At 42.4% G+C, this 24615-nt stretch overlaps 1 protein-coding gene across 2 annotated transcripts; it reads left to right on the plus strand.

Moving 5' to 3' along the window:
• The first annotated feature begins 634 nt into the window (after nucleotides 1-634).
• On the plus strand, nucleotides 635-12346 carry CNIH1 (cornichon family member 1). 2 transcript variants are annotated; one of them, XM_067295157.1, is made up of 5 exons: nucleotides 635-658; nucleotides 5995-6063; nucleotides 9302-9414; nucleotides 10399-10542; nucleotides 11438-12346. In XM_067295157.1, the coding sequence occupies exons 1-5, from the start codon at nucleotides 650-652 to the stop codon at nucleotides 11463-11465; spliced, it is 363 nt and encodes a 120-aa protein (XP_067151258.1). In that variant the 5' UTR covers nucleotides 635-649; the 3' UTR covers nucleotides 11466-12346. The 2 variants fall into 2 exon arrangements, with proteins under 2 accessions (XP_067151258.1, XP_067151257.1); XM_067295156.1 differs by lacking the exon at nucleotides 635-658 and adding an exon at nucleotides 4407-4524.
• Nucleotides 12347-24615: the final 12269 nt, after the last annotated feature.

Genomic DNA, 24615 nt, shown 5'->3' on the forward strand with positions numbered 1-24615 from the left:
GAGCTCAGGACTAAGGATGGGATTTTCAGAGTCCTCCCTGATGCAGTTAGGCTAATGCAGAATATTTCTGAAAATCCCACTCTTAACTTTTTAAGGAGAGGTCAAATCCTGAAACCCAGCTATAAAACAGTTTTTGAAAAAACAATTATTGACCCCTTTGCCTAGTCACACACTGGTATTATACCCTAGGCCCCGAATTGCATGGATATCCCTTAACAGGAGTGCTAATAAGCAAGAGAAAAACAAACCCTTATTTAAAAGATAGATTATTTAGCCCATTAAAAGGAAAACTGTTGCCATCCGACAGTAAATACTGGGGAGGGATTGAGGCCACGAGTGGATTCCATAATCAGATGTGGTGAGATGCTTGGCAGCGTCTGCGTTTTGAAATTGAGTTTTAAATTTGATTCTTGCTTCTCTGGGGATTTTCTTTCCTGTGCAAAGGAATTTATAACTTTAATTTGTTTATGCAGTCACATACATAATAGCGGAGTCTAAGCAGGGAGGCTAAAGATGGTTAATTAGCTCAACAGCAAAGGATGTTTGCGAGTTTGGAAGGAAGCTGGTGCGCTCACAGCTCCAGGGATCTTCTTGTCCCGCTGATCAAGGATCAAGAGTGGTGAAGCAGCGTCCTGCTGGCTGTTAGCCCATGAACGAGGTAAGTGGGAGCAGAGATTGTGTGCTTCTGACCAAAGATTTCTTACTTCTGGTGTGTATTTAAAGGTGTGTGTAAAGGTGTGCACTAGACTGCATTAGAGGTATTTGGTGAGTCTCTTCTAAAATGTGTAGAAATATTCACATTTTCCTCTCCTAAAGACCCAGTAAATGAAGCCTTTAATCTAGTGAAGTCAGTAGGAATTTTATTGTTGAGGTCAATAGCATTAGATGCTTCCCTGGTATCTTTAACTGAAATCACTATTTTTTCAGGGATATTATTTTTAACGTTGAAGAAAGTGGTTCTCATGCCTTTCTAGCATGGTAATTCAGAGAAATTGCTCTCTAATCTCCCCTCGCAGCTCCCTGCCAAAGCACTGTAGTCATGACCTGCCAGAGTCGTCTTTCCTCAGCTAAATCTTCCGTATGAACAGACTGTGCAACATGCTGAATTATGACTGATTATATTACTGTTTTCTGATAAGGACAAATGCTTTAGAAGGGTTTAAGATGAAGTGAACGGACACTGACATTTTCCCTTGGGATTCAAATCAGGATTAAACTCAGTGAGTCCAGAAAAAAAGGGAAGTGCATTAAAAGCTATCTGCTATCTCCAGATCTCCACTGTGTCTTCCTTATACAGATTTTTTAAGCTATTTTGTGATTTTTGCTTGGGGCTTTTTTGCAAGGAGGAAGGCTCCTAATAGTTGTTGTATGCTTAGAGATCCCAAAGAAACTAATGAAAGGAGAACTGATTAGTTCCTTTTCTGCAGACTTTGCTTTTAATTTCCTTCTGTATCATCTTAAAAAGACAATAATATAAGAGATCCTTCAATGAACAGCTCTTAGTGGTGCAAAATTACGGCTCTCTTCCATTTTTCCTGACAAAATAATTGCAATTGAATGGTATGCAAGCATCAGAGCTAATAAAATGTTGCATTCTTTGAGGCGGAACGAGCATTAATTGCAAATGCAAATCTGCGGCTGACACCTTTTTGATTTCCAGTAGGACACATCTCTGTTGCACAAACACTCGCTTGTTCATGGATATGCAATTAGCCACCCAGCAACACCACTGCGTATTCATGCGTGGAGCAGATCGTTTGCTTTCCTTTTCTTTCCCCGTGTTCAGCTGATATGGATCAAACATCCCAATCCAAAAGCATCGGCATCTGGAGTGCTGTGAAGTAAAGCTTCCAGTTGCTTCCGAGGTGCACTGACGTCCTTGAACAGCGGTGATACTGCTGGCAACGTTTGGTGGCCAGCCCGTGCTCTACACGAAATACAACGCCGTGGCATAAGCCTGCAGGGAGTCCTCAGTGCATGCGTAGGTATCTTGAAGTGCAAGTGGCTGCACTTTATGCACCTTATCGATGAGCCTGGTGGCTTATCACGGGTCTCGGGGGGAACCAGATCTCCTTTAGCAACAACGTTAGTGGATTTAGTGTTAGAGCAGCTCTAATTCTGCAGAAATTTGCCTCGCCAGGGAAGCTCTCGGTGTAACAGCCGAAGCAGGAACCAGTGAAGGTCACTATATCACTGTGTCTTTTAAAGTAAATATTCACCTCGAATGGATCCAGCTGCTCTTTTCCCTATCGCAGTGCAAGACCCAGCGATCCCTAGTCCCAACGTACGGCTGCAGCCCTGCACGCATCCACTCTTCCTTTGCTTTTCCGAGGCAAGTGAACCCCCGGTTGCCGTAGGAAAAGTCTGAGAAAACACGGAGCTCAAAGAGCGAACGTTGGGTCTTCCTGCAAAACCCAGGCAATTGGCCCCGGGAGCAAGTGCGGCCAGTGCCAGCGCTTCAGGTGGGTAGATGAGGAACTAATTGATGGAAGAAATAAGCAGCATGCTGATAAGTGAAGCCTGATGAATTCTCTGGCAAGTTGTACCCAGAATAGAAAGTTGTTGCAGGGCCGGAGTTCGGTCTTGTACCATTTGCAGCTCTCTCCCAAGGAGCAAGGAATGGGAAATGGCCATGAGAGCAGCAGCGCCGCGCGGCTGGCATCCGAGAGTGGCACCCCCGCAAGCCGGCAGTACCGGGAGCGCCGGCGATGCCGACGTCCCCGCGCTCCCAGGCATGCTTCCTTCTGCAAAACGCCAGCGCCTGGGCTGCTTTCGTCCTTATCCGGCTCTTCGCACCAAGGTTTTCGGTAGCGAAAGGAAACCGCAGCGCCCGCAGTCCTCGCTGCCTGTTTTACTGCCCGGCGGCCGCCTTGCGCGGGCCCTGGAGGCGGAGGGGAAGGCGGCTGCGGCTGGCAGACCCCAGCGGAGTCGTCCGTGCACCAGAAGAGTGGTTTTGTGCTTGGAGCTTGGCTTTGTGTTTGTTGGAAACAACAGACTTCCGAGGGGCAGCTAGTTTGCTGCGGTTTTTCCTCGTATTGCGGTGAAGGAAATAAAACTTACCTCTGTTACTGTGTGACTAAATTAATTGTGTGTGAAGCTTTCTGGCAAGTATCAGTGCAAAAATGTTACTTATTATTTGTCTGCTGTTAGTTTTATGGAAATCAGCACTTGCAATATTTGCCCGGGAGAAACAATTGCTGAAGCGCTACCCCGACTTTCTTCTTTGTTTTATTGCAAGGTATTACTGCTTTAAAGTGGAAACGACTTTTATATAATTCCGTAGAAGAAAAATATGTGTTGTTCTCCTCAACTATTTGTTTTCTCATCTTTTTGCTGTTTCCTTTGAGCAGGACCCGAATTGCATTGATTTTGGATTGTATGAACTTGTTATCCTCTTCCTCCGGGGCATGCACAGTTCTCTGTTCTCTAATATTTCTTCCTAACAGACATTTGCCATCTCTCTTTTCTCCAGACATTCTTCATACTTTGTCTTATCAAATCATCCCCTCCAAAATGGCATTGTATTTATTGCTATTGCACATCTGTCCTCTACATTTCAACCTGAAGAATAGATATATATTTTTTTCTTCTAGCTCTGGGTCAAATCCCATTTTCAAAATGCTTTTTGTTACCGTTTTCTTGTTCTTCAGTTTCTCAGGTTTGCAAATGCGTGTGAGCCGCATCTTCCCCCCTCCTCCAGAGTCTCATGGCATTTGCAAAGTGTCGTATTAATATAACACAATATTAATATGCTAGGCCAAGTCCATATATGTCATATTGATAAAATACGATAGTAATATGTTAGGGAAAGTCCATATATGCTGTATTAATACAACATGATATTAATACATTAGGTCACGTTCCATATATGTCATATTAATAGAATACAATATTAATATGTTAGGGAAAGTCCGTATATGCTGTATTAATACAACAGGATATTAATATGTTGGAAAAAGTCCATGTATGTCATATTACTATAACACGATATTGATGTGTTAGGCTGAGTCCACCTACGTCAGACTGATAGAACAGGTGTTAATAGGTTAGGGCAAGTCCATATACGTTGTATTAATACGACGCGATGTTGGTGTGTCAGGGAAAGCCCGTCTATGCCGCATTAATGGAACACAATGTTAACACGTCCCGAGCAGCCCGCACACGTCGTATTGGCGTCGCGGGCTGTTGAGGGCAGGACAGGTCCGCCCGGGCCGCGCGCCGAGCAGCCGCACCCGCCGAGGCGCGGCGCGAACGCGGGCGGCGCCGGGCGCCGGCAGGGGCCGCTGCGGGGCGGCGGCGGCGGCGGCGGCGGCTGCGCGGGGCGGGGCGGGGCCGGTCGGGGCGGGGCGGGGCGGGCTGGGCCGGGCCGGGGCGGTGAGCGCTCGGGCCCGGCATCCCCCGCGCTGCGCCGCGCCGCGCCGCGCTCGCCCGGCGGCCGCCGCCATGGCCTTCACCTTCGCCGCCTTCTGCTACATGCTGGCGCTGCTGCTCACCGCCGCCCTCATCTTCTTCGCCATCTGGCATGTGAGTGCGGGCGGCGGCGGCGGGGGGCGGCTCCCCGCGTGGGAGCGCGGCCGCTGCGGCCGGGCCGGGCCGGGCCGGCGCCGCGTGGTTTTGCGGAATCTCTTTTCTTTCATGTTTGGTCTCACCGGCGGCGGCGGCGGCGGCTGCTGTCGCCCCGCGTTAGGCCCCGGGCGGTGGCGGCCGCGGGCGCGGAGCCGCCTGCGCCCTCCGCGGCCTGGCACCAGGCGGGAGAAGGCGCCGCGCGGGGCCGGGGCCGGGGCCGGCTCGGGGCTCCGCGCTGCCCCCGTGGGCTCCGCGCTGCCGCAGCCCCCGCGCGGGGGAGCCGCCGAAACGGGGGAGGGGCGAGGCGTCCCGCCCGTCCCCGTGGCATCAGACCTAGTCCCCCGGGCTCTCTGGGAGCGGCGGAAACCCGGCAGTGTTCGTCTGTGGATAAGCGGGATTTCCAAGGGCTGATACAAGATGAATCCGTTTTTATTCAGCTGTGCTTTAAAGGGGCAATATGCAGTCTGTTTTAAAATAATGGTTTAAATGTTTTAGTCGTAGGTCAGGTTGGCTGCATGTTTTCATGCTTTATATTAAGACTTTAAGGAATTTTTGTAATTGTTAATTGAGAGTTTTCTGTCTTGAACCTGGCAGAGGGGAACTAGGAATCTACCCCGAATCAGCCATGAGATACCTGCTTTCGGAGAGCAGGACCGAGAGGAGGTTGTTACTCTCGGCCCTAGTTCAAGCTTCTTAGTTACCCTTTAAAAAAGCATTTTATTTTGATACAAAGCCTGTCCCATAGACATATTTGAGTTTATACTGAATATAAGTGATCCTTATCCTGATAATAGGTTGGTCTTTCTCAAGACTTTATGTCTGATATGGCACTTGTTCTGTAGAAAGGGCTTTAACTTTATTTCACGCCGGTATCTTTAACTATCTTTGTATAAGAGTTCCATCATAAAAAAAAGGTCGAGTGGCTGTACTTCTATGGATGCCTCTTTTGGCCCTGTAAATGGGGTCAGCAATGAGACAAGACATCTGGCTTCTTTTAACGTGGCTTTTGCGTTCTCGTGATCAATGAGCCGACCTGTGTGTCACCACTTGCCGCGTTCGGGGTCCGGGCCCTGAGCAGGTAGCAAGTGGGGCCAAACGCTGCCGAAACGGCTGTGGGGAACCTGTCGCTTGCAGGTGACAGTGTTTGAGTGAGGGAGGTAAAAAGGTAAAGCGTGGTTAGAGGCAGAAGTGCTCCAGTGTCTAAAGCATCTTCTGCTTTCTTGGGTCTTGAACCTGTTTCAAATTGCATCCCACCTCGTGGGTTTACGGCATTGCACCTCCCTGTTCACGGAGAAGTATTTGTGTTCCTGAACGTGATGGCGGCACTTGAAAGCTATGGCTCTGTACCAATGTTATTTTTCATGGATAATATAATATACTTTATTGCTCCTGGATTGAAGAATCATAACTGTTTCAATTTTATTCTAGATTATAGCATTTGATGAACTGAAGACTGATTACAAGAATCCCATAGACCAATGTAACACGCTCAATCCTGTAAGTTGCATGATAAACAATTTCTGAAATACATTTACGCATAGTTCTTGTTTTTGGTAGTATCTTGATTTAATCAAAACAGGCAGTAGAATTGCATTTGGGTTGACCCAACCTAGCGATTTGATAGAGCTCCTAGGGAGAATTCTTTATCTGATTATTCTTTACTTTCAAGGTTGAATATTCTGACTATTATTAATCTGCTGGTGATCTTGTCAGCTGTCGTACTAACATTCTTTCAATCTGCTTTTTACATTTTTCTGCACAAAGACAGTTGAAAAGGTCAAAAAGATTAAAAGAGTCAAAATTGCATTAAAGGTGTGTACTGCTTTTTAGTTTAATGTTTTTAATGCCACTTCATTTTGTTAGGAACATTTGTACTACTATTAAGATGTTTTGTTTATTGTGCTTGTTCATCTGCTTGTTATTTGTCTGTTCAGGTTTATAGCAACTTCATGAATTTCCATATTTTGTGCAAAACAATTTTGCTTGCTTACCCAGTGAAGTGGGGAAAACTGTTACATGCCTATTTTTTACACCCTATTGATTAGCTGAAGTAACTTCAGATGGAAATAGATAGTATTTTTCAAGCAATATTTATTAAACTCTGAGATCATAGGAGACTAGTTGTTTTTAAATACTGACCACGTAAGTTCTGACCTTGCTTGAGGATTTTGATGGGTGTACCAGGATAGGCCTTATTTTCACTTCTTGTTTCCTGTCCCAGGATCAGGGATATATCTTGGTGTCCTGTTTTTGGATGCAACTCTGACAGTCCTTGATTTGTGAAAAGCATTTGAGCAAACTATTTGCTTGCATCTGTGACAGGCCATTAATAAAAGGGGGGCTCATTAAAAAGCATGCATCTTGCTAGAGCAGAATTGTCTGCTCATTCCCCGTTGTTCTGAGTTTGCCCGGGAGCGGCCAGACGGAGCCAGGGTGCGAGGTTCAGCGCAGCAGCGCAGCCCGACCTGCAGCTTCCCTGTGTTTTGAAGAGTTAAGTAAATCATGCAGATGGCAAATGAATTTGCAGTTGCTGGGGAGGGGGGAACGTGTACATTAAACACGCACCTCGTGAATCAACAGGGAGCATTTATAGCAGGAGAGCGCGTGGGGAGGAGAGGAGATGACATGCAGAGGGTTGCCTCTTGGAGAGCAAGGTTCGATGCTCGAATAGATGTGCATCTAACAGTTTCCCTTGCTTGCTCTGTTTTACAACCATTTCTGCTACAGTACGGGGGAGGGCAAATTCTCATTACATTTATGCATTATGATCTTATCACAGCCTATAAAGTATTATAATGCGCATGTTTAAAGCAAATATTAACCTTCTGTTAACCCACATGCATGTAGTGTTTATTTATATGATAGCTTTGTGAAATGAAAATATTTAATAACTTGATATTTTCAGTTCTTGTGAAAGTAGATTAGATGTTAAGAGTAAAGTTAAGATCCACACTCTTAACAGAACCTGGACAAATGCACAGAAGTGGTGTTTTTCTGTGCAAAGAATCAAAATTCTGATAATGAGGAATTGATAGACACCTCAGTAGCAAGATTGGCCCAAAATAGTAACTGCTTAATATACTGTTGATATCTTCTTTTTCCTGCCTCTGTTACAGTAGTATCCTCAGCAAAGTTTCTTCCTGGCTTTTGTGAAAAATATCACGATATAGTATGAACTGATTTAGTTAATTTTCCTAGAAAAGTGGAAGGAGTAAGGAAGGAGGATAAAATGTTGTGATAGATCTGTAAGAAGCAGGTATTCTGGTGTGGGTATCGGGTATAAAAAACAAGATAAAGAAAAATGTGGTTTGAGATGCGTAGTTAATAACTTCCCAGATTTCAGACCTGGTAAACCTGTTTCAGTGGGCTGCCAAATGCACTGTGTTTTGGGTGGTTAGGGCTTTTTTTTCCCCTTTATTATAATTGTCAAGTTGTGAATGGTAAGTATACCAAGAAGGGTCTGCAAAAAAATACTTGAAACATTTCATTGATGACAGCTCGTTTTTGTTGATGCTGATGCAAGTTTGTGTGGTGTTGTTTAAAGACACAGAATGTAGTAGCAGAATAGACGGTGAGAATGTCTGTTCGCTGCTAGTTTTCAGATTTCTAGGAAGGTGTTTTTGGTGTTTAAAAGAAGCATCTGCTTAGACAGAATTAAAGAAAATTACAAAACACTGAATCTTGGATGTAGTCATCCTACGCAAACAGTGTCGTGTGTTATGTATATATGTGCACACATATGTGCATATATATATATATAGGCATTTAATTTAAATCCTTGATTTAGAAATGGAGATTTTTTTCTTGGGAGGTTTTAGTTAGTGATCCTGAGTTGAGGAGTCAAAAACTTAGATTTGCCTCTTTCGGAATTGTCTAACAACGCAGTAAAGGGGGCCATTTTTGGGTGGCTTTATTTTAGAAAATTTTACTCTCGTGGTGGGTGCGAGGTTTTGCTGGCTCTTTGCATGCATTTAATCTACGTATCTCTCCATATTACTCCTTTTAATAACACTAATGCTACCTGGCATTTCACGCTTTCTGTGATTTCATAGTAACAGACAATTAGCTCTGTGCCCTTCTGCTGGAAAGCATGATACTATAAAGCATGCACATCAGGTACTTGAAAGGTCTTGCGTGAAGGAAAATGAAACCGGCCAATATGCCATAAACCGTACGTGCATAGCTGCTGTATTCCCTCCTGCGCTGCAGAAAGCATAGTGCTTGTATTTGTGCATCTCGATGTGCATAACAGTGTTACTGCTGATTTTGTTCAATAATGCTTTGCCTAGGATGTTGCATTTTGGTAATAGTTTGAATTTGAAACCTTACACGTGTATTAATGCCAGAACAAAGCTTTAAAATAGTGAAACACAAAACATCTGCTACAGGGAGCACGTTTCCTATTGATATTTCTATGTTGCATGAGCAGAAATATCTTGATGCTCTCTTCTGTTATGAGGGTCATGTATAAAATGTGGAAGCTGTTAACAGTGCACTTAGGTAACAGAAGCAATAAAGATTTCTGCATCTTTCATTTTGTAAAATTTTCTTTTTGGTTAATGAGTATCATGTGAAAACAGCAAAGCATATATTGCTAGCTGTTGTTTTCACTTTCCGCAGTCATCTTGTTCCTATTAGTGTTTTTAGTAATATTTTTAAACAATAACTCCAAAATAAATTACACAACGCAGGGTTTGAATAAACAAAACTGGTGACTCATATTTTTCTTTTCCAGCTTGTACTTCCAGAGTACCTCATCCATGCATTCTTCTGTGTTATGTTTCTCTGTGCAGCAGAGTGGCTTACACTGGGTCTCAATATGCCTTTGTTGGCTTATCATATTTGGAGGTAATATTGATGAGTCTGGTATCTCTGTTCTCACGTTAATTGTAATTCATTTCCCTGTTGCAGTGCTTCCTGTTAAGTGGTCTGTTGCTTTGGCAAATGACATTTCTGATAAGACAAAGCTTATATCATGGCTATAAAATATGAGCCATTGCATTGCTTTCTCTGTCCTGCTCTGCAAGAATCGAGGTCTGTTGTATGTGCTGAAACATCAAAGGCCTGCTGAAACTGCAGTGTCGCAGTTGCTTTGAGCCAGCGGGGACTGCTGGTAACGGTGGCAGTTCTGCTCTCCTCCCACCCCCAAGCCACAGGTGCCCCCGTTTCTTGTGCTGGTGTTAGTGCCAGCGCCGCTGTGCGGGGAGCTGCAGGAAGGCGTCAGTGTGGCTGAGCGGTGACCCAGCGCAGCGGCTGGCGTTCGCGGCGCCGCTGCGTCCGTGCCAGGCCTGGCACAGGGAGCAATCAGAAGGGCAGAGGTAGGACCGGTCCTTTTGCTAGTAGCCTGCATAAAACTAGTTTCATGATTGTTTTATGCTGCTCTGAGTATCTGTGATAGCCAGCATTCATTTTAGTAGTGATTAGAAGCAATAGGGCTACGTGCTGCTCTCTTCTCCAGCTTTTCCAACCCTTTCATGAGGAATACAATTTAACATTTAAACAGAATACCATTTTTCATTTAAAATGAAATGTAAACTTAAATTTGTCCTGCATCCTCCTGGTGTACCACGGAGTTTAGCACGACTCAAGGCTCAGGTAAGCTCTCATGGCACCACGCGTAACAGTTCCTGCATAGGCATGTTTAGTTCGGGGCTTTGCATTGCTCTTGCGGTTCACGACTCCTTTATGGAGTTTATGGACTGTGCTGTGGGGGATGCGATTCCCTGTCTCAATTTTGGTATGAACTGGTGGGTTTGGTGGATGGGGGGCAGGAAGCAATGTTTTCCTCTGTTGTCACTGCAAAACCCGTTGCTAATTGTGTATCACTTTTAGGTACATGAGTAGACCTGTGATGAGTGGCCCTGGTCTGTATGATCCTACAACCATCATGAATGCAGATATTTTAGCCTATTGCCAGAAAGAAGGATGGTGCAAATTAGCATTCTACCTTCTATCATTTTTTTACTATCTATATGGGTAAGTTTTTTCTTTTTTCTTTTTTTTTTTTCCTCTCCCATTTTAGTCTGAAACTTTTGATGGGGCTTAGCACAGAAGAGAAATTTTGTACATAAAAAGATATATAATACCAACTTTCTCAAAAAAGAATCTACAATTATCATATATTCTGTTTTAAAACACAAGTTGTAATTTGGTTTTAATTACTAATTTGAACCTCTGTATACCAAATTGTTTCAGAAAACCTGACTGGAGACTTGAAAGCTCCAAGCTTTTCTTCTTTTCAGCATAGTTTAATAAATGCCCAGTATTTTCATTAAGAAGTTGGAATAGTAATATTTCTAGCATAAGTGATGATTTGGTGTAAATATGATTTTTGTTGAAGTTAAAGGTAGAAGAGTCATTCCAGAAGTGAAAAGGTGTAGGATCCACAAAAGCCAAGGCAAGCCCCAGCTGTACTTCCTCCCCCTTCTCCTCTCAAGCCAAAAGCAAATTTAGCCAGCCCTGCTGTTGGTGTTCGTGTGTCGCACGACACGCAGCGCGCAGGAACCAGGGTGCAGTCCTCCTTCCTCTCTGCATACTGTAGTTTTTACAACGTAACCAGAATAGTCAAGGCTTTTAACATGTATTAATTGACTTTATGCATGTATTAATTGACTTTATGCAGGACTCCCCATCGCTTGATCTAGTGACAGCTGAGTTTGTTGCATCACTTCATGTCGTATTTTATAATGCCGTTATTCTGCTTTTTAAAAAGTCAGGAAATTGTGTGTTGGTTTCTCTAAAAACTTCAGTATAGTCGCAATCCATGTGCCTCACAGCAGTTTTTTCCTTAGAAGAATATATAAAACTACATAATTAAATGTATAACATTAATCAAAACATTGTATCTTAATATCTTTATTTTATTTTCCAGCATGATTTATGTTTTGGTGAGCTCTTAAGAAGACATTCAGCAAGCTTTGTTCCAGTTAAGTGCATGCAAAAGCCACAAAACATGGATTCTTTCCAACAAGAACCTGTTACCAAGACTAAATATGGAATCTGATGATCGCATTTGCATTAGAAAAAATGATTCCCCTCTTTTTAAAATATTTCCACATTTTATACCTGTGGAAAGACTGTTTTCTTATATTTTACTGGGACAATGAAATTAAAGAGAATTAAAGGTAAATTAATATAAAGATTACTGGGTTTTGAAAAGTTTTGACTTTGCACTCCATAAGGAACAGCCATAAACTTCAAGTAGCTATTCATTACTATCCTTAGTATACTAGGATTTTTTCTTTTTTTAACTGGGCTTTATAGTGGTTCATTTGGACTTGCAAATCCCCATCTAACAATAAATCAGCTGTAGCTGTCAGGTGCTTGAGAAGGACTGAAAGCTTTGCTTATTTTACCTGTAGATGACTTCAGTCTTAGACATGAATACATGGACACAATTGCAAAAATAGTAGTTTTATTTTTTATTTTGCCTTTTTTTTTTAAATTTCTATATGGTTAAACTTTTCCTGTATATGCATGATTGAGAGACTTCCTGTATTTTCACCAGACATTAGCCTTATTTTAATTTCAAGCATGCGTCATTGTGATAGGAGAAGATGAATTGTCCGTGAAGGAATGAATTTAAGTGATTTTTTTTTTAACGTCTGTGTAGTCTTATTAACAAATTGACAAACATACAACATTTATCAAGTCCAATGGTAAAAGTACTTGAGTTTAAGAGTAATACTACAGACCTTTTCAAAGCAGAAATTGAGATTGTGAAACTGCCCTACTGTTCCTTAGTGCACTCAATAAAAAAAATCAAATTCAGAGATGCTTATTTTTACCTGGTGCCTTGTGTTGTTTTTAAATTGAATAGATACTTGCTGTATTTATCTGCTTATTTTATGATATACAATTGCATTACCTTTTAAAAATAGAATACAGAATCAAATTATGTCAGGAAAAGGGATGCTTTAATTTTTTTTTTTAATGGACTGCAGATAAATAGTGGATGAAGCAGGGGAAGAAAAAAGCTTCAGATAAACTGGTAATATTGCATTGTAAATTGTTACTGTGAGCAGCTGATAAATTTAGGAGTAATAATTAGGATTTTTTTCCGTTTACCTAGGCTAGAGAATAATGAAATAGCTTTCCAGTTTTGCTAAAACATTTTTGTATAAACTTTATTTGTTCACTTTGGTAGTCTCTTATGTTAGATGCAATAAAGATCACCAGAACAGCTGTACTGGGCTAGACTAGAAATCCATGTAATCCAATACCAATGTTTTGGACATTGGTCAATAGCAGGCGATTGAAGAAAAATAGTATGAAGCAGGGCAGGTATTGAATGATTTTTTTTTTTTTTTTTTTCCACTGAATAGTGGGCAAATATATTTGAAACCTGTATGTTACAAATTTTGTGAGCTAGAGATATACATCTTTAACAGCCTTTGAACATCTTTTCTGCCAGTAATTTAGTTGCTCTTTTATAGCATAGGATGAAAGATATATCCTGGGGCAACAAGTTCTGCAGTTGAATTATTCTGTATGTAAAAAAACACTTGTTTGAAACTTTTGCGTGACTTTATTTGATGCCTGTAAGCCCTTATTCTTGAGGCATATTGAGAGTTTCACCTTTTTCACCTTTTTTTATGCTGGGCATGATGGAATAGATCTTCATTGTCATTTTTCAGTGCTAAGAAGTCTGTTTAACCTCTTCTTGAAGGGAAGTCATTCCATAGCTTTGAATATCCAGTTTCCTTTTTTAAGCTGGAAGAGACCAGAACTTTTCTCATTATACAAGATTTGGATGCACAGTGGATTTAGAGTGGCACAATTTTTTGCTCTCTGCTTCTGAATTCTTGTCTTTTTTTTAAATTTTAAATAACATAGTGGGGGTATCAAGCTCATTTATAGAAAATCAACTGTGATAACTTCAAGTTCTCTTTCCTGAAGTAGTAACAGATAACTGACAGCTTACTCTTACATATATGAAACTTCTTCTCACATGCATTTCTTCTTTGCATTTATTGGCACTTAATTTCACTTCCCATTTATTGCTGGGGCATTCAGTATTACAAGATGTTTTAAAATTATTCTGGACTGTTCCAAACAGCTTTGCAACAGTTTGAGGCTTTATCTCACTAACCACATACCTCTGAAACTTTGCGAGGAAACCTTCTGCATTGAAAACTGCTTGTTCTTACTGTTTAATCCCCTTTTACCAGTTGTTTCAGAGGATTTTCTTCCTCATGCAATAACAATTTTGGGCTTTTAGCAAAATACTTACTGAAAGGCTTTTTGTAAACTCATGAATATTGTTCTTGCTGGATCATCTTTATTTTCCTGCTGCTTGCCTTCTTCAGAGACCTCTGAGATGTGTCTTCAGTCTGCATAAGCAGAACTAACCAACTCTTTCTGGTGTTTGTTTATTGATTTGTTATGGAAATGAGACTTACTGGCTTATAGCCCTGACATTTCCCTGGGTTTCTAAAGAACTGTCTCATTCCTGTGCTGCTTAGGCTTACTTAAACCAAGTTATACACCAGATTAACTGCTATAGTAATTTTAAAGTTCATACGTTCCTTTACAACTCTTATGATGATGCCATTGGGCCTGCAAAGTTTTTTTTGTTAATGGTTTTCTTTTAAAATATCTAATATTTCAGTTTGAAAGAACTGACTCTCCTGCTAGTGAAATATTCTAAATTAGGAATTTAAGTACCTTTGAATTGGTGATTGTAGCTGAGAATTAAGTTAGCATTTCTACTATTTGTATGAATTCTTTATGTGAAAGGTTGTCACCTTCTACCTTGTTGCAAGAACAGAAATACAGTTTATGCTGGTCTGCCTTTGTTATGCCTGGGATAGTACAACCAATGAGCTTTAATTAAAACCTATGAACTCTGGTTCATACAGCTCAGTTCACCAAAAACACAGTCTCTTCAGCTGCGGTGAGACTTACTTGCTTTGTTGTGAGGAAAAGGTAGAAAAAGGGGATCTAAGCTGATCCCCTTAGGGGGAAATGGAAAACGGACTGGTTTAGTTCTGAAATAAAAATCAGAATAGTTTTATATCTGCGTAGACAAACTAGCTAGAAAAACTACCTCTAAATGAGAGAGAGAAATTCAGTGGCTTTGTAGTCTGAAGTGAAAAACAGACAGCTTTAAGGCAGGGCTGTTCTTGTTTTCACAAGAATGTTTTCCAGCTATTGTCACGACAATACTTCGATCTAAAGTAATTTATAACTTCTCAGAAGTGCGCTTTAAAAGAAAGAAAAGCTATCTTTCCTATTTTTTCTTCAGAATAGTTTAAAAACAAACTTCCTTGCTGTTCACTTGTTAATACGGTACCTTCCACATTCTTAGGTGAAATCTAATAGTGTTTACTGAGTTCAGACTGATACCTTCTTCTGAAGACCACATCCAGCTATAGAATAGCCTTTTCCAAAAAGACCTAGTAAAATGCTTGCAACATCTGCATTGTCCTGTGATCAGCAAATTCAGACCCTCACACTGCATCAGTGAGGTGTCTTCACTTGAAAATTAGGGCTTTGAGAAAGCAGGATTTCTACCCTGTGCACTCATCTGCATAGAAAAAAAAAAGTGTGTGTGGGGGGGACACAGTAAGGTTTTACGCATCTAACTTAAAAGAAGATCCCATGTTTGCCTGCATATGAATATTCCTCAACATAGGGGAAGATACCAGCAGGTTAGCTTGCTAGTGCAGTTCTATCAGTGAACTTAAATTCAAAGCCAAGCCCAGAGCCAAAATACTTGAGTCCATCCTGTTTCTGTGAATGAATACACGAGAACTTAATAATCTAATTAATAATTTAATAATCTAACCTCATGAAGTTATAGAGGGCAAAGTGCAGGGTCCTGCACCTGGGGAGGGATAACCCCATGCACCAGTACAGGCTGGGGGCCAACCAGCTGGAAAGCAACTTTGCAGAGAAGGGCCTGGGGGTCCTGGTTGGACATGAGTCAGCAATGTGCCCTCATGGCAAAGGCGGCTAACAGTATCACAGGCTGCATGAGGAAGAGCGTTGCCAGCAGGTCAAGGGAGGTGATCTTTCCCCTCTACTTAGCACTGGCAAGATGCATCTGGAGTGTTGTGATCAGTTCTGGGCACTCCAGTACAAGAGGGACATGAATTTACTGGAGTCAGCCCAATGAAGGGCCACAAAGATGATTAAAGGACTGGAGCATCTTATCAATGTATATAAATATTTGATGGAAGGGTGTCAAGAGGACTGAGTCAGATTCTTCTCAGCAGTGCCCAGTGATGGGACAAGAGGCAATAGGCACAAACTGAAACACAGGAAATTTCACTGTAAGGAAAAAGGTATGTAAGCAAGCTTTCTACTGAACACTGCCTGCTGTGCACAGCACTACTTCTGCACAGCAACAGGTTTGTTCCAAGAGAACCACTCCAGCAAAATTCAACCTCATATCACAGTTCACAGATCTGTTATAGTTTGTGCTGCATACTGTTTGATGGGTCTGGCCTCACATCCCTGTTGCCCCCTGACAAAGCCTGCAGTCTTTGGAAAGGTGTGAAAACCCTCTCACTGTCTCTCCCCCTGCCTCTCCCCCCCCACCTTTCCACAGCAGCATTTGGGAGGCAAATTCTAAAGTCTTTCCAAGAATGAGTCCCAGAATACCCAGTTAATTCCCTTTGTGTCTGCTGACTGCATTTGCCTTTTAGCAAACCTCTTCCTTCTAGGGCACACGCAAGGACTGATGCTCCTTGAAGGGAAGACATTAAGCTGAAGAAAGAGGCTGAGCAATAGGTTCATCTTCTGTTTCTCTTGAGAGAATGTCCTAGGAAGAGGGCAAGAGGTCTCTTCTGACTGATGGAATTGAAGTTTGCAGTGAAAGTGGAGAAGGAGTCAGAAACAGTGAGGGATAACTTGTTATCAGTTTCACTGAAAGCCTGACCCCCCATCTTCTCACCTATATCCTCAGAGCTATACCATGACATACTCATGTCACTCACAACAAACAGACTCCACAGAGGCAGTTAATGTTACTATCATTTGATTGCATCCTTCTCTAGAAATGGGCCCCAAAAATATTAACTAGTCTGCTACCTGTAGTGGCAGTCTCCACTGTAACCACACTTAACCTTCAACCAGGTTTTGGCTCCTTTAGACAGTGCTGTCTCATGAGAATGGGTCTGTAAAATGGGCTAGTTAACCAGGCAGTTGCCTTCCCCTTCTCAATGCTTGCTGAGAGATGAGCATCGAAGGCCACCGTAACAGCCGAAAGAGAAAGAAGGCTTGTTTTTAAACAAGCTTTGGTATGCTGTAGTACCCAGAGCTTTACACCTTAATATGAAAATGCAAGGACACAATTCTTGTCTGAATGTCATCAAGAGGAGCAGTGATACAAAAAAGTCAGAATATGAATTTCTATAGAAATACCTACAGGACTATCTCCCTTTTACTCTTCAGGCCCTCATTAACTAGTGTTTTTTTAAGAGAAACTGCAATTTTTAAGTTCCCCTTCATACACAAAAATAAACCCAAAGGCACAAGAGGATAGAAAAGGGCACAACGAAGGACAGATCTTGATATTCTTTAAATCTTACTCTAGATTAAGGCTTCAATAACAAATGTGAGCTAGTGATTGCTGCAAGCTTCTGCATCAGCAGGAAGCCTCAGGATTTCAGTGGAGGTCTGTGCAGGGAGCTGTCAGCAGGAACATTCAAAGAACACAGATCAGAGAAAGCTTTCCCTCTACCATGAGCTCAGCTATAATGATGTCTAAAGAAACAGCTTTAAAACAATTTAAGAGTGAAGTCTGCACTGCTAGAACCCACTGAGGCCCAGAGATACATTACTCTCCCACAACATCTGCTTTAGCTTACAACTCATGTCATATATGAGATCATCATATATGAGACTAGCAGCAAGAAGCTGTGCGGTGCCATTCAACACACCTTTTCAAGGGCTTGCTGGACAGAGCAAGGAGGAAAAAAAAAGAAAAAAAAAGAAAGGAAGATTCAGATCTTACAAAGGACAAGTTAACTTCAGAAAGTGCACGAGGCAAGACAAGCAGCTTTCCACAGCTTGAATTAATCCTAAAGTACATGATTGCTATTTGACAGGATTCCATTGCAACTGGTCATGCTTTTGGGGAGAAGTTCCTATCTTTTACATGGATGTGTGGTGAAAGGGAGGCAACTAAAACCTAGTGTATTACTGTTTTCTGGTTGCTTTCCAGGCAGCTTCTTAGCTCTTCCAGAGTTTTGCAGTGCTTGGCAATGTCAGGAGCATCTCCATCATGAACAGGACAGCGGTGCACAAAGATGTCATACTGTTGGTAGGCATCTATAAGGTTTAGTACTCAGTACTTTAAGAGCTCTCCTCTGGTACTGAGCACAAATATATCCTGTGTCCCATAGTTTTTTTTAGTTCCTCTGCCAACAGATTAAGACACGTACAAATAAACAAAAGCTTATCAACCTTAAGGATAAACAGAGCTAAGATTATTAACCAAGCTACTTGGTACTGATTCTCCTCTTTAATCTTTAGGTTGGAACAGTAGGAGTCAACAATTTTGCTTTGAGCAGCATTTACTTCTACTGAAACGCTCCTGCATTTGCCTTCAGGTAACCATGAGAGGAATTTTCTCATGGGAAAAGGGAGATTACAGGTTTGTGACTCATCTTGGTCCTAGCTGTTTTGACAATGCCCTCTCCTGCGCATGGCTTAGCAAAGCTCCTAGTTACTGTGAGAGATACCCAGATGCCCATGCAGTTCCAGCCTGAAAAAAATCCTGACTACATAGTCTAGTAGTTGGTAGAGAATCCACATAGGAAGTGGTATTGCACAGTTGCAGGAGACATCCAGTATTTTAACAACAATTGTAATATGATGTTTGCTGTATCTCCAAGCACAGTTATCAAAGCTTGGATAGCCACAGCTGTCAGACATCCCCCCAGGAAAACTTCACAAAAACTGCTCTGCATTTTAACAACATCGCATGTTCAGAGGGCAACTAAAACAAAAAACAAAACAAAAAAACCACACCCTACTGTAAAAATATAAATTTGAACACAACAGCACCACTTCTCAAAGTCAAGCCCTATTTTAGATACCTCCTATCTGCATCTTTAGGCCCAAATTAGGCAAACAGGAACTCCAGCAGTCTCCAGACTAAGCTGAGATAAACCTCTAGCCTGCAAGTAGTAACTTATGCTTTCAATTTACCTGCATGTTTTTCTTATCCATTGCCTGGAAATGAGAGGCAGTTATATGCTGACTAGATATGAGACTCACCTATACCTTTCTGAAGATTTCTTCTAACATCCTTAAACCTGCAAAAAAAATTGTGAATGAAGTTTACCATTCTAGGTAAGTGACATTTAAGAAATTACTACTACAACTAGGGGGCTGGGTCAGAAGCAAGCATACAAAAAAAGGCAGAAAAACCCAAACAAATTTCACTACACACAGCCACAGACAGTAAAATTCTTATCTGCAAATAGATTACTAGCACAAAGGACAGTTTAAACACCATTATCTGCTTAATATTATAATGTGATAGGATTAAAAAGATTGCCCCAGGTTTTAAGCTGCTATACGTTTTTCAAACGCAAAGTTTCAAATTTTATAAGCTGGGTTACATTTAAAACATAAATAAAAGGACTGTGTAAAGAGTACCAAGAGCTGTATAGCTGACTGGTGGGAAAGTCAGTTTCCCATTTTGCAATTCTCAGCACAAGCCACATTCAAAACTCCTTCCTTACTATTCAATCATCAGCATATCACAACTTCATTTCTTCCTACCCTCACGCTACCAGGGCATTTTGCAACTCTTACAGAATGCTCTGCTACTGAAATTCACAGCTACTGTTTGGTTTGCGACATGCAATTGCTCAAAATATTTGCACTGTGTCCTCCCCCACTCCACCTGGTACCCCACAGGCACACAATCTTTATGCCTGCTTTGGCTACAGCTGTAGTCGTGCATACCTTGGAAACACTCACTCCTTTCTGAAAGCACGGGATCAGAACACCGCAACCAAGAGCTGTATCGGTGGGGCCACAACTAGCTTTAGTGTGGCATTAATCCCAACCTGCTGTTTCTCAGGCCTGGCTAATGAAAGTTGAGCTTAAGATAAAATAGGGAATGGTCACACTATCACTACCAGCAGTTCTTATACCTCTTTTGTGACAACAGCAGATTCACCATGGTTGCAGTTTCAGCAGATAAAAATACAGTAAAGGGTATGTATTCATTTTTGTATTATGGCAATGGTAAGTAAACACTAGTGCAACCCAGATGTCTGAGGGGGTGCACTACAGGAATATCAATACAGAGACTGACCATAATTCGAGCATGATATTTCTTGTAAGGGAATCATTTGCCAGAGCAGTCTTGTCTCATTTATGTTGTTGTTTGTTATAACTAGTAAAATATTTGATTTTTAACGTAATTTAACTGACAAGGAAAGACAGCCAGATGACTGTGCATCAAGACATCCTCTAGATTAGCTTTGGTATTTCTTAAACATTTTTTCCAGTTGTAAGTTACAAAACAAGTCACTTCACTAAGTAAATAGAACAAGGATTTTTGGGGTACAAGGTATTATTACTCTTCAGCTTCAAACACACCTGAAAATTTCAGTGACTACTACTTATTTTGAAGGGAGCATAGTTCCAGGAACTTAGAAGAGTAGACAGGAGTCAAAGATAACCTAGCAGAAAAACAAAACAAAACACCAGAATGAAACATTTTAATAATTTGAATATAAGTAAGTACTAGACAGCCATTTTCAAGGAGAAAAGGAGAAGAGTTATCTATCTATGATTCAAATGTAAGAATCAAGCTTTTGCCACAAGGTATTCCAGTATTATTTCTACAAAAAACAAAGAAGGGTATCTGATGTTCAGTAGTATGCTTCATCACAACACTTTCTCTCCTCCCCTTTATCAGGGGTAAACAAATCCCTACATTAGCACCAAGACATTTGAGCTAGCATAACAGCAACTTGTAAACACTTTCAAAAACACATTTGGCACCATATCCACCAACAGTCCACCAGCACTGACTTAGTGAATTGCTTTTCATCCACATGTAACAAGGAGAATCCCATGTCTAAGGAACTTATTCATCAGTGCTTCAGCCTGAACTGCCCAGCTGCTTCAAGACCAAATTCTACACACTCTCAATCTTAGTTTTTGGATCAAATTCTAAGGACAGACACAACTGCATATCAAAGGTGATTAAGAAATGGCATTGCCTTCAGATTTCCAATAGTTACACACAAGCCAAGGTTCAGACAGCACCCAGCACCCCTGTATCGCAGCATGACTTCAGCTGACCCTCAAGGATATTGCCAGTGTAACTGCGAGCTTTTCACTCATTTTGGAAGGTTCTCCAGAAGACCAGAACCCACTACAGGTTCCCTTGGGGCAGATAAATCCTGCTCCTGGAAGATGGGAGTTAATACAAGCACCTTTGTAGCTTCAATAGGGAAAAAAAAACCCACTGCCAACTACGTGTATCTGCCCTAAAACTTGTCTCACCAGGAGAGCCAAGGGGGGGGGGGTCTGGTCCTCCACAGCAAGGTCCTCATCAGAGGGGTCCAAACTGCCTGCCTCTGTCACACAGGGCCACAGCAGAAGGACAAGGAACTCACCTGGGAGCTGGAGCCCACTCTGCCTCCCTCAGCAGCACGGGAAGGTGGCCGGGGCCCGACCATCACCTTCCGCCGCCCACCGGCCACCGCCGGTTTGAACCGGCCTCGCCCCGCTCCCGCCCACCGGCGGCGCCTCATTGGCCAGGCGCCTCCCTCCCTTCGCCCAATGGCGAGCTGCCGCCCGCCGGCTGCACGGGAAAACCACGCGCGCCTGTCTGGCGGCTTCGCGAGGGAAGCATCCTGATTGGCGAAAAGCGAAGAAGAGGCGGGCCTTGGAAAAAAAAATCGCCGGCGGCCGGTGACCCTTGCGCTGATTGGCTGGGGGCGGCGCGGCGGGAAGGGGCCGTGTCGCGTGCGGAAGGTGCCGTTGAGAGTGGGGCTGGGGCTGCGCGGTGTGAGGAGCCGAGGCGGTGGCTGCCTGGGGATCCCCTCGCCACCCCTGCCTTTCTTTTCAAGCTGGCTGCACGTTTCTGACTGAAAAGTGGGTGGAAGTAGGCCCCCCAACCCCAACTCCACCCACCCTATGCTGAATTGCTTCCAAATCCCCTCTGCCCTTTTCATCTGGGAAGCGGTTCCAGAGATAAACATGGAGCTGGGAAGTGCCCAGCGTACTTGAAGCACTCCCTAGACACCCTCCGCTCCAGGCTTTGATGTCCATCCCTCTCTGGCATGAGGACGGTCTTCCCTCTGCTGTGGTGTGCTTAGTGCGGATGGGGAGGGGGGAAGTGTTTGAGGGAAAGGATGACCCCTCCTACGAAGAGGACCCTTGGAGAAAGGATCCACATCCGCAACGCCAGTGTCCAGGGCTGAGAGACAGAGGTGAGTTTTCACACGTGACCCGTGTGAAAGGAGGGGTGTTCTTGAATTTAGTGTGTAGGGCTGCAGTTTGGTGGCCCCCTGGCTTGAGCACAGCTTTACTGTGTGACTTGGGCTCCCAAGGTACAGGGGAGCTTTCAAGGGGCTCATAAATGCCCTGCAGACATTTCGACTGGTCAGTTCTGGGTTCAGGGAAAACAGGATTTTCTAAAAGTAGAACACGAATGCTTGCTCTTTTAATGCATGTAATGTCAAATATTCTGACATCAGCGGGACATTAAGCTTCTGGGACTGTCAGAACCATACAGATGTGTAATAACCTTGCTGTTGGCGCAATTGCTCGTGTGGTTGATTCACAACTCCACCAACACATGGAAGGAAAGCTGAAGATGCCCCTGCTATAGGTTCTTGTTGTGATAGCTCCTGCAGGAAAATTGAGAGACTTCAAACAAACAAGATGTATCCCCATCCTGCCCTTGCCCCAGTCCTCTTCTCCAATGTTCCTTGCAAATAGGCTGTAGATTTTAGGGATATTGCATGGGCATTTTATCTCAGTCTAACTAGCTGAAAAGATGTCTCCAGGAAAACAAAGATTCTGGTTGCTTGATTTTAAGAGCTAGCCTTTGCCCACACCTAGGACCATTTTGATGGCCCTCTTTTGGAGCATTTCTGGTTTATTGAGCCAGTAACTCTGGTACATTAATTAGCAGAGAAAGTGCATTAATTGATAGTGAGGAATTTTGTTTTAAAAATGGTCTTAAAACTTTTTAGCATCTATGCTTAGACATTAGTGGGACTGTGCGGTGAGGGAGCCAGACATGAATAGTGATTTTGGCATAGAGGATAATGTAGGGTCCTGGAGACTCTCAGAGATGGTGTTTGAAGTCAAAAGAATGGCTGTATACAAATTCCTTAAGTTTGAGTGTGGTGGGATTCTCGACAGGAGGATTGCAAGTCCTCTAGTTGCACAAGGCTAGAAATACATTTTAGTTCTACATTAGCAACATTCATTCTACAGCCAGAAGTGTTAAAGAAACCTGCCTGAGAAGTATTGCTGAAGCAAATTGCTTTGGATCACAGGATTTAGGATAGGTTCAGGGAATGAAGGAACAAATGACAAGAGGATCAAGGAGAATACCAATTTATTCAAGCCCAGAAGATGACAGCACATGTACAATAATTACATTACCGGGCATCATGGAGAATTAAACCAATGTGGATCTAGAGGTTGGTGGCTCAGGCTAAGGTGAGAAATGGGAAGAAATAAGACATAAGAATCAACGCAACACAAAGCCAGCTAGCCACCGTAGCTGTGAATATCGTTTTGTAACTTCTACAGCTGCTGCGTGAAGATATGCTTTTTATTTCTTTTGACTGTCCTTTTTAACTTTGGTCCCTTTAGAGATCATGCACAATACTTGTACTTTTGATACAAATGTGAAAATTTGCCATATTTTATTCCCCGTGATTAGTTTTGCCTGTTCATGGGAAAGGTGTTGTAGATTTTAATTCTGAGGAACGTATTGTTACGTAAGCAGTGACAAGAGATTCATGAATACATAAATATAGCAACAGTAATAATGGTTCTGGTTATCCTTTGAAAGGATCAGAGGAATTCTTTGGAGTTTGGATACCTTCATGCAATAGAAATCAGTATAGTATTGCATGAAATCTAAAACAGTATTAACAGCTGAGAATGCCAGTGAGTCTTGCAAAATGTGAGGATTGAGCTTGGGGTCTATTGTCACAGAAATGAATAGATGTAGTATGCCAGTGTGAAATCTGAAGTAGGTGTAGAAAACAGGATAGAAAATAAATGGCAAATATGGTGTTTATTAGCTGACTACCTGTAAGAGTTGTTTTTACATTAAGCTGTTTCGCATTATGTCAAGTCGTAATGTCCTAATGAATCTAAATTACAGTTTGTTCATGAGGTATCTTAGATGAAAGACTAGCAGGAAGTGGTCTGCAATAAAGTGGTACATTTAAGCAGTCCTTTTGGCATATAAAATGGCATTCATCAATACCAAGGCTTTTCCTTCTGAAATTTTAAAATTGTTTATAGATTGGAGGCCTGTGCAAAGTGAGGAAAAATACTTGTGGTATGTTGAGGGTTGAAATATATAGCTTGGAAGATTTATTTCATTGATGAGAGATGCTGATGAAGAAAGTATACTTTAACTGGAATTTTAACTGGACTTTTGGGTCAGAAACTGCTCTCTACAACAGCCTAATGGGAGTGTGTAACAAAGATGGACCACACTCTTCTCAGAGGTGCATAGTGGAAAGACAAGCAGCAGTGGACAAAAGTTGGAACGTGGGAAGTCTGTGCTTGACATAGAAGAAAATTGTTTGCTGTGAGATTGACCAAACATTGGAAGAGGGGGCTGGAGAGGCTGTGGGATGCCTGTCCCTGGGGATGCTCAGGTCTTGACAGGGCAAGGCCCTGAGCAGCATGCTGCACCCGGACCTGCTTTGCGCAGAGACTGGAGACCTCTGGAGGTCCCTTCCGACCTGCATGATTCTGTGATTCCGTAAGTCTGGGTGGAAGAGTAGTTAGGGAATGTTTGATGGGCATTTTTTTATTCTAAATCATTAGCTTGCTTGCTTTACTTGGATTTTATTCTTTTTCTTCTTG

Source organism: Apteryx mantelli, chromosome 4, assembly GCF_036417845.1.
Source record: "Apteryx mantelli isolate bAptMan1 chromosome 4, bAptMan1.hap1, whole genome shotgun sequence".
Classification (NCBI taxonomy): Eukaryota; Metazoa; Chordata; class Aves; order Apterygiformes; family Apterygidae; genus Apteryx; species Apteryx mantelli.

Excerpts from the sequence above, each read along its gene's own strand:
- CNIH1 (XM_067295156.1), top strand. The coding sequence starts at position 4,444 with ATGGCCTTCACCTTCGCCGCCTTCTGCTACATGCTGGCGCTGCTGCTC. Across the intron at positions 4,525-5,994 it reads TCTTCTTCGCCATCTGGCAT|ATTATAGCATTTGATGAACT; the intron begins GTGAGTGCGGGC and ends ATTTTATTCTAG. Across the intron at positions 9,415-10,398 it reads TTGGCTTATCATATTTGGAG|GTACATGAGTAGACCTGTGA; the intron begins GTAATATTGATG and ends TATCACTTTTAG.